This window comes from Chaetura pelagica, unplaced genomic scaffold (genome assembly GCF_000747805.2).
Source record: "Chaetura pelagica isolate M959 unplaced genomic scaffold, ChaPel_1.0 scaffold109, whole genome shotgun sequence".
In the NCBI taxonomy this organism is placed as follows: Eukaryota; Metazoa; Chordata; class Aves; order Apodiformes; family Apodidae; genus Chaetura; species Chaetura pelagica.
Window position 1 is genome coordinate 10824126 of NW_009970725.1, and position 12211 is coordinate 10836336.

The 12211-nt window shown below is 40.1% G+C and overlaps 1 protein-coding gene across 1 annotated transcript in view; it reads right to left on the reverse strand.

Moving 5' to 3' along the window:
* MYOM1 (myomesin 1) overlaps positions 1-12211 on the reverse strand; it is a 71799-nt gene that overhangs the window by 17922 nt on the left and 41666 nt on the right. Inside the window, exons 18-24 of the mRNA XM_010006927.1 lie at positions 11747-11943; positions 10850-10976; positions 9920-10104; positions 8733-8847; positions 3773-3929; positions 2825-2931; positions 2668-2712 (exon numbers count right to left, since the gene is read on the reverse strand). Of these exons, the coding sequence (XP_010005229.1) occupies positions 2668-2712; positions 2825-2931; positions 3773-3929; positions 8733-8847; positions 9920-10104; positions 10850-10976; positions 11747-11943 (933 nt within the window). The remainder of the gene's footprint in view (positions 1-2667; positions 2713-2824; positions 2932-3772; positions 3930-8732; positions 8848-9919; positions 10105-10849; positions 10977-11746; positions 11944-12211) is intronic.

Consider the following 12211-nt stretch of genomic DNA (forward strand, 5'->3'; position numbering starts at 1 on the left):
CAGGAAAAAGCACCAAAAAATCAAAAGCATGAAGCCAGATCAGAAAGTCAGCTGCTGAGCTGCAGGTTGGGAGGTTTTTGTAAGCATTCTGATCCTTTACTGGGTGGAACCTCCATCTCCCAGAATTCACTAGAGTATCACAACAAACCCTCAGTCTCTCCAGTACATTTTCTTTACCTATGAATAACGGAAAACCCACACATATAGACAAATTCCTTGTGTTGGAAGGGAAAAAAAATGTAAAGGGTAGTGCAGGTAATTTTAGTGGGGTTATTTTTGTTTGTTCCTTTGTTTGTTTTCTCCCTTCTTTTTAGTAACAGTCCTCAGCTTGCTTTCACTTCAACTTGTTTAACTGTCTTAATCAGCAACACCAAACATGAGCATTTAGACTCTGATTTTGAGGCATATCGCTCACTTTATTGGCTTCCATTATTTTTAGCTGTCTTAGCAGATGCTCAAATTTGCAACAAAATCATACTGTGTGTATGATGTACGTGGACTCTACCCCAATCTCCACTTTCACAGCAGTGTAAAGTCTGCATTGCAAGGGTGTAACATGGAACAGCTGAGAACAGTGTGCAAACACATTGCAAAATGCTTAATGGTGCAGTCTGATGACAGTGTAAAGATACACCTCCTCCCAGACAAATCCCAAGACAGGGTTGTTTTTCACTTCCAACTGAAAATATTCTCCTCTCCTTTGTGTATGCAAAGGCCCAGCTACAGCAGGAGAGGACTGGGACTGAGGTAGTGTTTAATTTCTCCCATCTTTCTATTTGCACCACCCTAAATGACTGGGTTGCCTTTTGGAGCCATCTCACCTCATCAACAAAGTTAAGGGAGTGAGGTCCCCACACATCTTCCTTTCCCACACTCACCCATTCCCTGCACCCATACCCTCCCACAGCCCCACGTATGCTTTTGGTGCCTGAGTGGCACAGGACCTGTCTCTGGTGAAAATAAAGCTTCTGGGAGGTGAGGCAACAGTCACAGGACAAAAAGAGGATTATGAAAAGAACGCAGGCTTAACTAGAGTGAGGAAAATAGTTCAAAAGGAGCCTGGAGGTACAGCATTACCATGAGGGTGCAAGGCAAAGAACAACCCACCAGTGCACGTGGTTGGGGTGAAGCTTCCTCACCCAGCACATCATTTTGCTTGTAAGAAACAAAAGGAATCTCAGGTCTTGCATAATTTCTCAAAAAAAAAAGGGACTGAAATGCTATGGGAGCCAAAGGAAGCAAGAGGGAGAGGGTGTGAATAGACGTCAGGCTGCACTGCTTTTGTCTCACTGTCAGCTCTATGGCAATTTTAAACCCCCATTTGATTTGCATGTAATTAACTATTAATATCTTAGTCTAATGTGGAAAAGAGGAAAATATCGCAGAAGCTGTTAAATAAAGGGCTGAAAGGATGCAAAAAGTGAACAGGCTGTTCACTCCCCAGCCCAAAGGAACTGGATGAATCTGCCTTACACTCTTCCAAGAGCAAAAGTCTTATTTTAAATTATTTCCGTAAGTACCAACTGACCTCAGATATTTTTCAGCCATTGTGCTTACAACATTTTTCATCGTATTTCTATAGCATCACAAATTACTGCAAGCACTTGACATGGAATCCTTGAGCAGCTGCTAAAATGAAGAGTTGGAACAATCCATTTTTACTTAGCACCACACACTGTTGTATCCATAGGTAGCTGCAATCTGTAAGGCTGCTTTATTCAAGTAACCCATTTGCCCATGGTGTAATTGGCTGCAGAGGTTTCTAAGCAGAAGCTACAATTAAATGCAGTTCAGAAGTACAAACAAAGTAAGATGCAAGAGCTACTGTTAAAGCAGAAATGCCTAGAAAATAATCTTCTGTAGAGAATTTGGGTAATCCTCAAATAGATCATTGGGATATATAACTAAAGTTTCATGTTGATCCATAGGAGCTCACTATTATTTTTCTAGTCTCATAACCATAGCCAGATGTTTCTCATACCCTATTCATAATTTCTTTTTCTACCCTCCACAGGACCTAGAGTAGCCAAAGCAAGTAAGACAGTTTCCTCCTTGAAACTTTTTGTTCTGCAGTGATCTCCCTTTTTTGTATGTGCCTCCTGCAGCCTCATGCACAGCCAGAAGTGGACTGTTGCCTAAGAGGATGCAAAAAAGAAGACACTGACTGTGTCCTGAGAAGCTTACTCCTCTTCTCATACTACTGTTATGAAGACAGAGTGTGGCAGAGCACCCAAAAGAGAAGGGTGAGGGCAAGTAGGCACGTGTGACAACACTGAGGTTTTTTTGGTGACTAACTTTCAGCATAAGGATATAATTAGGAGTAAACACCAGGGAGGAGCAGGTATAAATGAGGGGATGCCTGGGTTGTCATTAAGCTGCCAAAAGGTCACACAATATATTGAGAAGGGTAGATACAGAAAAGACACAGAAGGCAATGAAAAAGAGGGGCAATGTGGGCAAAAAGACAGGCCATTTCTGTGGCCAAGCTTTGACTGTGCTGAGAGGCAGGATGTGCACTGAGTTGACAGACATGCCAGCAGTGCCTGCACAAAGCTGGTGGAGTTACATCATAGGCTAGAGTGATTTCACTATCTGATGGTGGCGAGAACTTTGTGATATCTCACTGCATGCAAAACTCTCCCCTATAGACAGGGCTGATTCACTTACTTGGGAATTTGTGTTCATGGCTCAGAGCAAGCAGGCGTTTCATTTCTGCAAAAGACATAGAAGAAAAAATGCATTCCTTATGGATCTGAGAGACACAGCAGCAGGCAAGAACAGATGTGAAAGTGAAACAGCCATGCTTAAAAGACGTTGTATCTACCTTCCTCATCAATTGTGTAGCTTGATGAAACTCCATCAGTGTCCGTAACAGCACAAGAGTAAATTCCCAAATCATCTTCTCCAAGATCCTTAAAAGAAGCTTTAGACCTTTAGAGAAAGAAAGAAAAAAATAAATTGATAATATTAGATCAGTCTGAACAAAACTCCTCATTTTTGTCTCTAACACCAGATAAAAATAGTCTTGTATTAGCTTTTGCTGTGATTGAACAGCAAACATGGGGCTCTTGCCAGTAGAAACCAGGGTACGTCCTACCATGTGTGGTACAAATGGAAACGGCACAACTTTCAGACAATGCCAAAAGCACTTGTTTAAGTGAGATAACTTGGAGATAACGAAGGAGATAACTTGTTTAAGCTAGTTCAAGTATGCTTAAAAACATGTTGTCAAGTCTTTGATGAGTGCGAAAGGGTGCTGTAAGTACAGGCTGACTCAAATTTCATGTGCAATACCAAGAGTGTGGTGAGCCACTGTTTCTTTCTGTGTGTTTTCTACAACTAGAAGAGCACATAGCCAGTCCATAGGCATGAACCCATGTGTTTGCCAGTTATTCCTCTCTGTTAGGAGCCTGAAGAAACACAGTAGTCTTGCACAGCATTGTAGAAGTCAGTCACGACCAATTAGGGCCGTGGTGACGCCATCAGAGTCCTGCTTACTCCAGCAGACTGCAACAGTGTTACATGGCAAAAACATTTTGCATGCAGACAGATAATTTTGTTCTTTGGAGATTATTATTGTTGTTGTTGTTGTTGTTATTGTTATTATTATTATTATTATTATTGTTTGACAGGTTGTAAGATGACAGAGCACAGATTGTCTCTCCCTATGCCTCACTCATTCTGTATAAGCTGCAATTTCCAAAAGGCCTTGATTTCAGTGACCAGCCTAGGTCTTGTAAACAAGAAACTTGCTGCCACTGAGGGTTCTTACTTTCCGCCTTTGGTATCAATGTTCAGCCGAGAGTCATCCTCAATTGGTTCATAATTCTTGGACCAAACAAACTTAGAGTTTGGAGACATCTGATCACATTCAAAGTTCAAGGAAATTATTCCGTTGTCATCTACATCAACCACCACTTCCTTGGTTCCTGAAAGAGCAGAACAAGGTTATTTCACTTTCTCAGAGAAAGCAGCAAACTGACTTACATAAATATTGTTCATAGGATGGATTAACCAGATCCTTGCTTTTTCTTGGCACAGAAATTGCTGCAAACATTGGCCTGCTCAGCCTTTGATTCACAAGAAAAGTTCTTATTTTAATCCATAAAAGTAAGGAACAGATTAAAATAAATCAACTGATTTATTTGAGCAAGTCTAAGCACACATGAGAGTGATGATATGTGCTCTGGAAAAACCTAAAGGGGAAAAAAAGAAACAAGTCTCTATATCCACTAAATATTTAAAATATTAAATAGCAATATTTTCCATGGTAAGGAGAAGCCAGAGCTTTCATTATAAAGCATGAATTTCTTATTCCCTAATAAGATAATAGCTCTAAAAGGAATATGCAGGTGTTTGAAGGGGTGCAGGAGGCAGAAGAGGGAACAGTTGAGTTGCCCCATCAGGACTCACTTGTGCAATTGAGGCACATTTTCAGTGACTCTGGCTTTGCTCCAGGAGGTTGGTTTAATTGCTGTGCTTGGCATCCGGCCCTGCTGCTGTCTGCAACATTAATCCTCGGCCCACAAAGGGAGTGAATATTTGCAATTAGCTGCTTAAGTCGCCCACCCTGTTTTGCCAGTGCCTACAGTCCTCGAGCTGGATAAGGTGACCCAGTTTGTCCTTTAAAAGGCTCTGAGAGTGAATCCTGGGTCAGAAGCCTGAAGGCACCTCTACCCTGCCATCCTGCACCCTACTAAAGCTGAGGGAAATTCGTCTAGGATTTGGGCAGCTCAGTGAACTCATCAACTGTGGTGTTCACTTTCATTTTAACAACATGTCTGAGAATATCAGGGAGAGTGTCTGCACTGAGACTTGCTGGAGAACATCCAGGCTCCTTTTCTGAACAGCTCTGAGCTGGATCTTGCATCTGAATCGGGCACTCATGTTATATTACTCAGCCTAATACAATTCTGGGCTGCCCAGAATGTTGATGACACACTTTCTCCACAGGGTATTGCACCTTAAAGACAAGAGCCTTATTCCTGACATTGAGATTAAATGCTTTACTTGCAGTGTAATTCTTAATAAGTCTCAAGCATACAAGGAGATTTCTGTGTTTCATCATCCTAATACTACACATGTCCTTTCCAGCACTGTGAGTAGCTCCTATTGTGACAATTTGGGTACATGCAGCTTTCTTAGTTTTTATAAATTTTCATAACCATTTAACAAAAGATGAGATTAATATTCCCATTTTGGCACCGTTATTTACCAGCCCTTGCAGTATTGAAGCACGTTAAGCAGCAATATATGATAAAAGAAGTTTAAGGTCTACAAATATTTTACAAAGAAGCAGCATATTTCCTTTTTTTTATAATTTATTTTATTATATGTAAATTCATCACTTGACATTTAGTGTTTATGTTCATGTAAATCATTAGCACATTAATCTTTTGATGGCAGCTGATGTGATGTGCAAAGAATTAGAGCCAGAAGGTCCATTTGAAGGACAGAATCTTTTCTATTTATTTTCAAGTATTCTCATTATGATAACAATGCATAGCATTTCTTTCCAGAAGTGTTTATGGTGTTTAGCTCTCATATTTAGATTATTTTTAAAGAAATCTTTAAAATTACTGACTAGAAGCCTCCACTGCTCCTACAAAGTGAAACCAACAAGGCTGCATAGTCGTAGCAGTCTGAATTTCCCTCCTCTAAATAGCTTGGTGGTTTCAACATATCATCTAGACCTTCTCATAAGGTCACAATAAGAAATAAAATACTTAGATGTCATATCAAGTCTCCATTTATCTGAGTATTTACTGCATCAAAAGGAAAGTGATAACATGAAGCCAAAGCAGGTTCAAAACACTAGACTTAATGGCATCATTTTGAATACAGCTGGTTAGAAAAGGTGAATGGGACAGTGTTTCATCAATTTCTGGGGTATTCAAGCCCTTCTCAAGTAAGTGATGCAGGAGCAGATTCTAATTTTGCTTTGCACCAAGATGCGCAGGGATAGAACGCAGCAATGGGGAAGAGCTGCAGTCTGCTCTTGGAGTTCCCCGGCTTTCTGTGAAATCCCCACACACCAAAGTGCTTTTGTCCACAAAGTTACAGCTTGAAAGTAGCCTGGATTGCTATTTGTTTATGTGGGTGAGTTTTTAAATTTAATTTTAGAAGGTAACTGTAAAAAGTAAATGAGGTTTTCAAACAAGGGAAGGAGGATGTTAAGTATCACATTGTCATATTTACACATCTCTCTGGGTAAAGACAACTGGTAACCTTTTGAATTAAAGTAAATGTTTTCATTCAGGATATTATTTAATTCTTTGATTAGAAAGCTCAGTGTCTGGTGATTTTATACACTTGCTAAAAGCAACCTTCCAGGGGAAATTGTCTATAGAGACCTGACAGTATTTTGTCTCCATCCAAGATGGTAATAAAGGCAGCATTCACTGGGCAAAACAAAAAGAACTGTGGTAATTTTTTTTTAATGGTATGATTGTTTTTGGGATTTGTGTGGTTTCAGTGAGTAAGGTGGAGGCCTGCCTTTTGAAATATTTATTTTTTAATAAGCCTTTTGTCCTTTTTAATACTTTTAAGAAGCTTAGTTTGGTGGATGTCATGTATGCAGATCTCAGCTCAAAATATGGGTCAACCAGATTTATACTAGTAAATAATTTTCAGCTTCCCCGAGATTTCACTGGGCCAAACTGACCTTCCTGTGATCCCTCAGATATTACACCTATGAACCCAAGCCTCACTTGCAAAAAGGCCGTGATCCTGAGATGTACCTCCTTTTCTAATGGTGAAGTTTGTAAATCAAGTGTTCTGCTCAAGTTCATTTTGCTAGGTGGGCATGTGCCTCATTTGAGTGAACATTGAATATGCTGTACAACTTTTTTTTTTTTTTTTTTTTTTTGGTTTTGACTTTCATCTTTAAAAGGTTTTTTCTTTTTTTTTTTTTTTTCCAAATGTACTGTCCTGATCAATCCTTTATTTAGTACATTTGAAGATTGTTTTCACAACAAATTTTTATCAAAAGCCTGACATATAGACATTACCCCTCAAAGAAAATGGATTGGTAAACCCAAAAGCTTAATACTAATACTGCTTTGATTCTCTTTTAGAAGTGGTTGCTGTGTCTAAATTGTTTTCAAGAATAAGTTTCTAATTTTTGCCTCACTCCACTTGCGGGTGATGGGAATAGTCCCAGTGCTTCAACACACTGAAATTATGGCTGCTGTCTTTTTAAAGATGCTGTCCCAAGCCCTTACTTGCACATGTATCCTTTTTTTGCCCTTGTATCACAACCTTACACCCTCTCTACTTACCATCTTCTCCTTCCAGTCCCTTCTTCCCATCCCAGCCTCAATAACAGTCACCTCAGTCTCCCCATTGTGAGTTTTCCCGTTCTTTTACAACCCCAGCTTCAGACCTTCTTTTTCTAACCTTCTTGACTTACAGCCTCACTGAAATCTAACTCAGGGCTTCTTAGGGGTTTTTGCTGCCGTGGTCATAAGGACCAGGCATTTATGAGAGCTGGGCCAGTACTGCTGCAGGAAGAGGAGATGTAAAAATGGACCTGGGAGTCAAAGGAAGGATCCTGGGAGAATGTTCCTGAGACAAACAGAGCGGGAATGGGAATTGATGATCACTATGTCTGCTCAACACCTCACAGTTATTACCATCCCAAATAAACCCTGACTATTCTCCAGGCAGGCACAGCTATCAATCTGACTGTTCAGTCAGGGTGGGCAGCTGTTTGCCCTGGTAGTCACCTCCTTTGCCCATGCCCCTGCACTGCTCCTGGTGCTCCCTGCACCTGGCTGTCCCAGACCCCTTGCTTCTCCTGCCTGCCCACTGCCTGCCCTTGTTCCTGTTCTTTTAGGGCTCTTAGAAACCTTCCTAGGTGGGTTCAGATATGAGAGTCTGCAGGTGAAGGAAGAGAACTTGCCGAAGATGATGTATGGTGGATCCAGGCTAGGTTGTACCCCAATATCTTCTTTTGTCATACTAACCTTATACTAGATATGGTTAAAATATCTGGGATTTTGTTTTTCCACCTCATAGGACCCTCCACCTCTGAAATGGTCTATAGATGAGTAAGCCGTGCTTGTGTTTTCTGCTAGGAACTTAGTGCTGACTCCAATCAAAGTCACCTATGTTACCTGTATAGCTAAATAAAACTCAAGGGTTTACTGAAGTTCCAGGAATGGAGATTCTGCCTCTGCACTGATTCCTGCATTTCTTGTTAATATTATAGACAAACTGGAGGCAGCTTTCAAGGATGACTCCAGCAAACACTTGCACTTGAATTCCTACTGAAGGTGGTTGCCAAACTGATTTCTTTATGTTTCTAAAGCCAAGGGGGAAAAGTAATTTCTTTTACCTTTTCTTCAGGCACATTACATGAGTTTAAAAAACATAGAACATAAGCAACTGGTTTATTATAGGAAGGGAAAAAAATCTACATCTGTAGAATGTTTTGGTTGAGCTGATCTTCGTAGGTTCTCTGCTTGTGTGTTTATCTATAGATATATGCAAATATTACAACTTTTTTGCATTTTCATATTCCTGAACATGTAGTTATGCTAAGAAAATCTGCTCTGACCTTAAAATATACCGGACAAGAAAGCAAGATATGATTTTCAACTCATTTTCTGCTTAGTAAAAAAGTTTCACTTGAGAGGGATCAGACAGTTTGCATGCAGCATATGTAAACACATCACCCAAACAGGAATCTGTTTAAACAAAATGAAAAAGAGGAAGTTTTTCTAACAAACCTGGTCGTGTTTCAGCTATGACAGGATTTGTGACATCTGATGGTTTCCCAACACCAGCCTGGTTTGTTGCCCGCACACGAAACACGTAGCTCGTACCTTCTTTTAGGCCACCTATCTGGAGGAAGCAAATACACATACATGCACAAGGTGTTACAAAACACTGATTTTAATTACACACTTTGTACACTTCCAGTCTGGATGCTTGACAACTGTATTTCCTTTCTTTTTGTTTTGCTCCTTTTGCAGTTGACAAGCATTTCTTCCTCGTGGTTTTTGTTGTTGTTTTTTTGTTTGGTTTGGGTTCCAGTTGACAAGCATTTCTTCCTCATGGTTTTTGTTGTTGGTTTTTTGTTTGGTTTGGGTTTTTTTCAATTCCAGAATGACATGACTAATCTATTTGGCTCACTCCTTCCTTGTATGCATAGCTAACATTTAAACAGTGTCATTACTGTTAATTTATTTCACTGGAAAGGCAGCATTGTTATTGGAACAGGATGTTTTTAACTCATGTACATTGACCTCTGAAACAGCATAATCTTTTACAGTAGGTAAATTCTGGCTTTTAAAAATGAAATTATCAGGGTAATATGTACCAGCCACACCTATTTAGAAACAGGAGGGCATTTAATCATACAGATTTAATTGTAGTGGCTTGAGGAATCATACTGACATTATGACACTTGCAAATACTCCTTTAAAACACATATGAATGGAAAGTGAGTCATCTTTCAAATATTCTGAAAAGCATTCCACAAAATGATGTAGCACAACAGTGCAAAAAGCTAGGGTTTAAATTGCTGTGAGATGGGAGGAGAGGGTATTTTGTGTTAGAAATGCCATGGTATCACATCTATTTTGGTGCCATCTGTTTTGGTGCAGTGATACCTCTATTTGTCTCTGAGCTAGAAAATGCTAGGGTTGTCTCCTGTATCATAAGAATGGTGTTTGCTTTTAGCAATGCTTTCTAGCATTTTTAGGCTTGTCATAGCAGATTGTCTTCTGACTTGTCTGACTACACTGCAGTCTTGTCTGACCATGCAGGCATTACACGTGTGTATCCTCAGCACAACATAAGCTCCTGTGTATTGCATTAAATGGAACCATGATCAGCAAAGGATGAGGTTACAGAAGGGTGACTTCCTCAAGATTATGCTGTTATTCCAGTATTTGGATTTTAATCTATTTACCTTCAAATATTTCTTTTGCAGTGGCTTCTCATTGACACCTTTCCAATGTTCCTCCTTTGCTTCAGTTACCTTCATATCCACATAATAGCCAGCTATGGGACTACGACCAGTATAAACTGGTTCCTTCCACAGCAAAACCAAAGAGTCCTTCCTAACTTCTGTGCATGTGACATCATGGGGTGGCCCTGAAAGATAAGAGTAAATGTTGGAGTTGTCGTATCAAAATAAACCCCAGGAGGACTAATGCATAAGACTTCAAAATCCAAAACAAGACACTGTGCTGTACACCCTGAACTGACATATTACGTGCATCTCCTCTTTATCATATCTAGAGCCAGTATAAGTACAACTCATGCGTATTAAGAAGCCTAGCCCCAAAAACAATCCAATTTGTTGAGATTTGGTATCTTGATCAAATATTAATGAGCAAACAAAATGACAAATCGTCTCCAAACTCAGGGAAATAAGTTAATTATTAAGCTAATGTGCTGCTTCAAGGACTGCTCTAAAGTCCACTGAAGTCAATGGAAGTTATTTTCATTCATTTTGAGGAGTGTTAAAAGGCAGTGATCTGGCCTTGAAGTAACACAAGGGTGAAACAAGGGTTACAGGACCTCATCCTTCTCTGCCTTGTACCTCAGACAGGTCTTAATGTCTACTATTTATGACACAAAGTGGCAGACACAGTACAAGCAAGAAAGATAAAGTAAGTACAAGCTGCTTGTAAAACTCTACTGATTAAACAGGGATTGTTTAATGCATCATTGTAAATGTACTACATCAAAGTCATGAAGATTCAAGCCTGGGCATGAACTTATGAACTTCAGTGCCTGTTGACTCCCCCGGAAACTGAAAGCATTGAGAACAGATATTGAGTCACAGAGCAACCCTGGGCTATGAGTAACCTCCACCTCCCACTGAGAATCCTACCAGGTACAGCAATGGTCCATTCTTCACATTTGAAAGGCTGGCTGGGTGGAGAGGGTGTCCCAACCCCAGCCAGGTTAGCAGCAGCCACCTGGAACTGGTACACCATGTTTTCCTTCAGGTCTTGAATCTGCAGAATCAATAAGATGGTACTTATTAACTTCAGATTAAGGCTTTAGAAGAAAGTCACAATGACAATTATCAAATGCATGTGCATGCTTTTAAATGCTTGAAGAAATGAAAGCATTATTGACATCACACATTAGGCAATAATTGCCTTGGCTTTTCCTCAAATCAATGGTGGACCATGAGTGGTCTTAGCATGCTCAAATTGTAAACTCCTTTTCCTATTGATAAATGCTTTGATAGTCAGGGATGGAGGGAGGTATCGCTCAACAATCTTGTTAATTTGCTTCATGATACAGAACAAGTTCACTTAAGGCAAGAGTTGCCCTCACTGTGGGGTGAAACTCAGTGCTGGCACTGCTTTTCATTTGTAAAGCAGCTCAAGCAGGTTGTAGCAAGGACTGTCTCTAAATTGGGTCAAGAACTGATCACAAAACAGAGCTGGCAAGAGCTGGTTCCAGCACTAGCAAGCACTGGGGTAGGCCCACGAAGCCCAGTAGGAATGCCATTTGTTGTGAAGGCCTGACTTTGAAAAACGCAGGCTATATCAAGAACAGTGCATTCACAGATGACATTCGGTGCCAGACTAACAGGTAAGTGTGCAAATAATTATGCAGAGAGGTTTAACAGAGATAAATAGATTTCTTATCATGGACATAAATCCCTCTGAACAGCAATCCATGCACTGAATCAGAATTCATCCCAATTTGTCTTTGAGATCTGTTTTGGAAATATTGTCTGCACTTACAGCAATAACAGAAGTTAATCTCTTACCCTGTATGCCCTCTCACTAATGGCCTTAATGTTGGCCTCCATCCATTTCCCAGGAACTCCATCAACCACTTCACGATAGTTCACGTAGTAGCCGGTAATTTCAGTTCCACCAGTGACTTTAGGTTGTTTCCATCCTAATGCCATCGAGTCACGAACACTCTCAAGTACCGTAATGTCATAAGGAGGAGATGGAGCAGCTGTTTCGATGTGAATAATACATAAATAAGCAGGAAGCAGTATTTCAATTGTCAGACTACTATTCAGTGACCTTATTCAGGTGGCTCCCATCCTGTATTTCCTAATTAGGACAACATTTAAGTGGTCCAGGGAAGTTTCTGGAGTAGGAATAAGAACTGCAGGATGAAAGCTTCAATAAAGCAAATGAAAAAAGTCCACACTCCTGTAGGAATTAATTTTCAGCATCATTTGATTTTTGAGAAGCAAGATGATACATAGTGAAAGAGT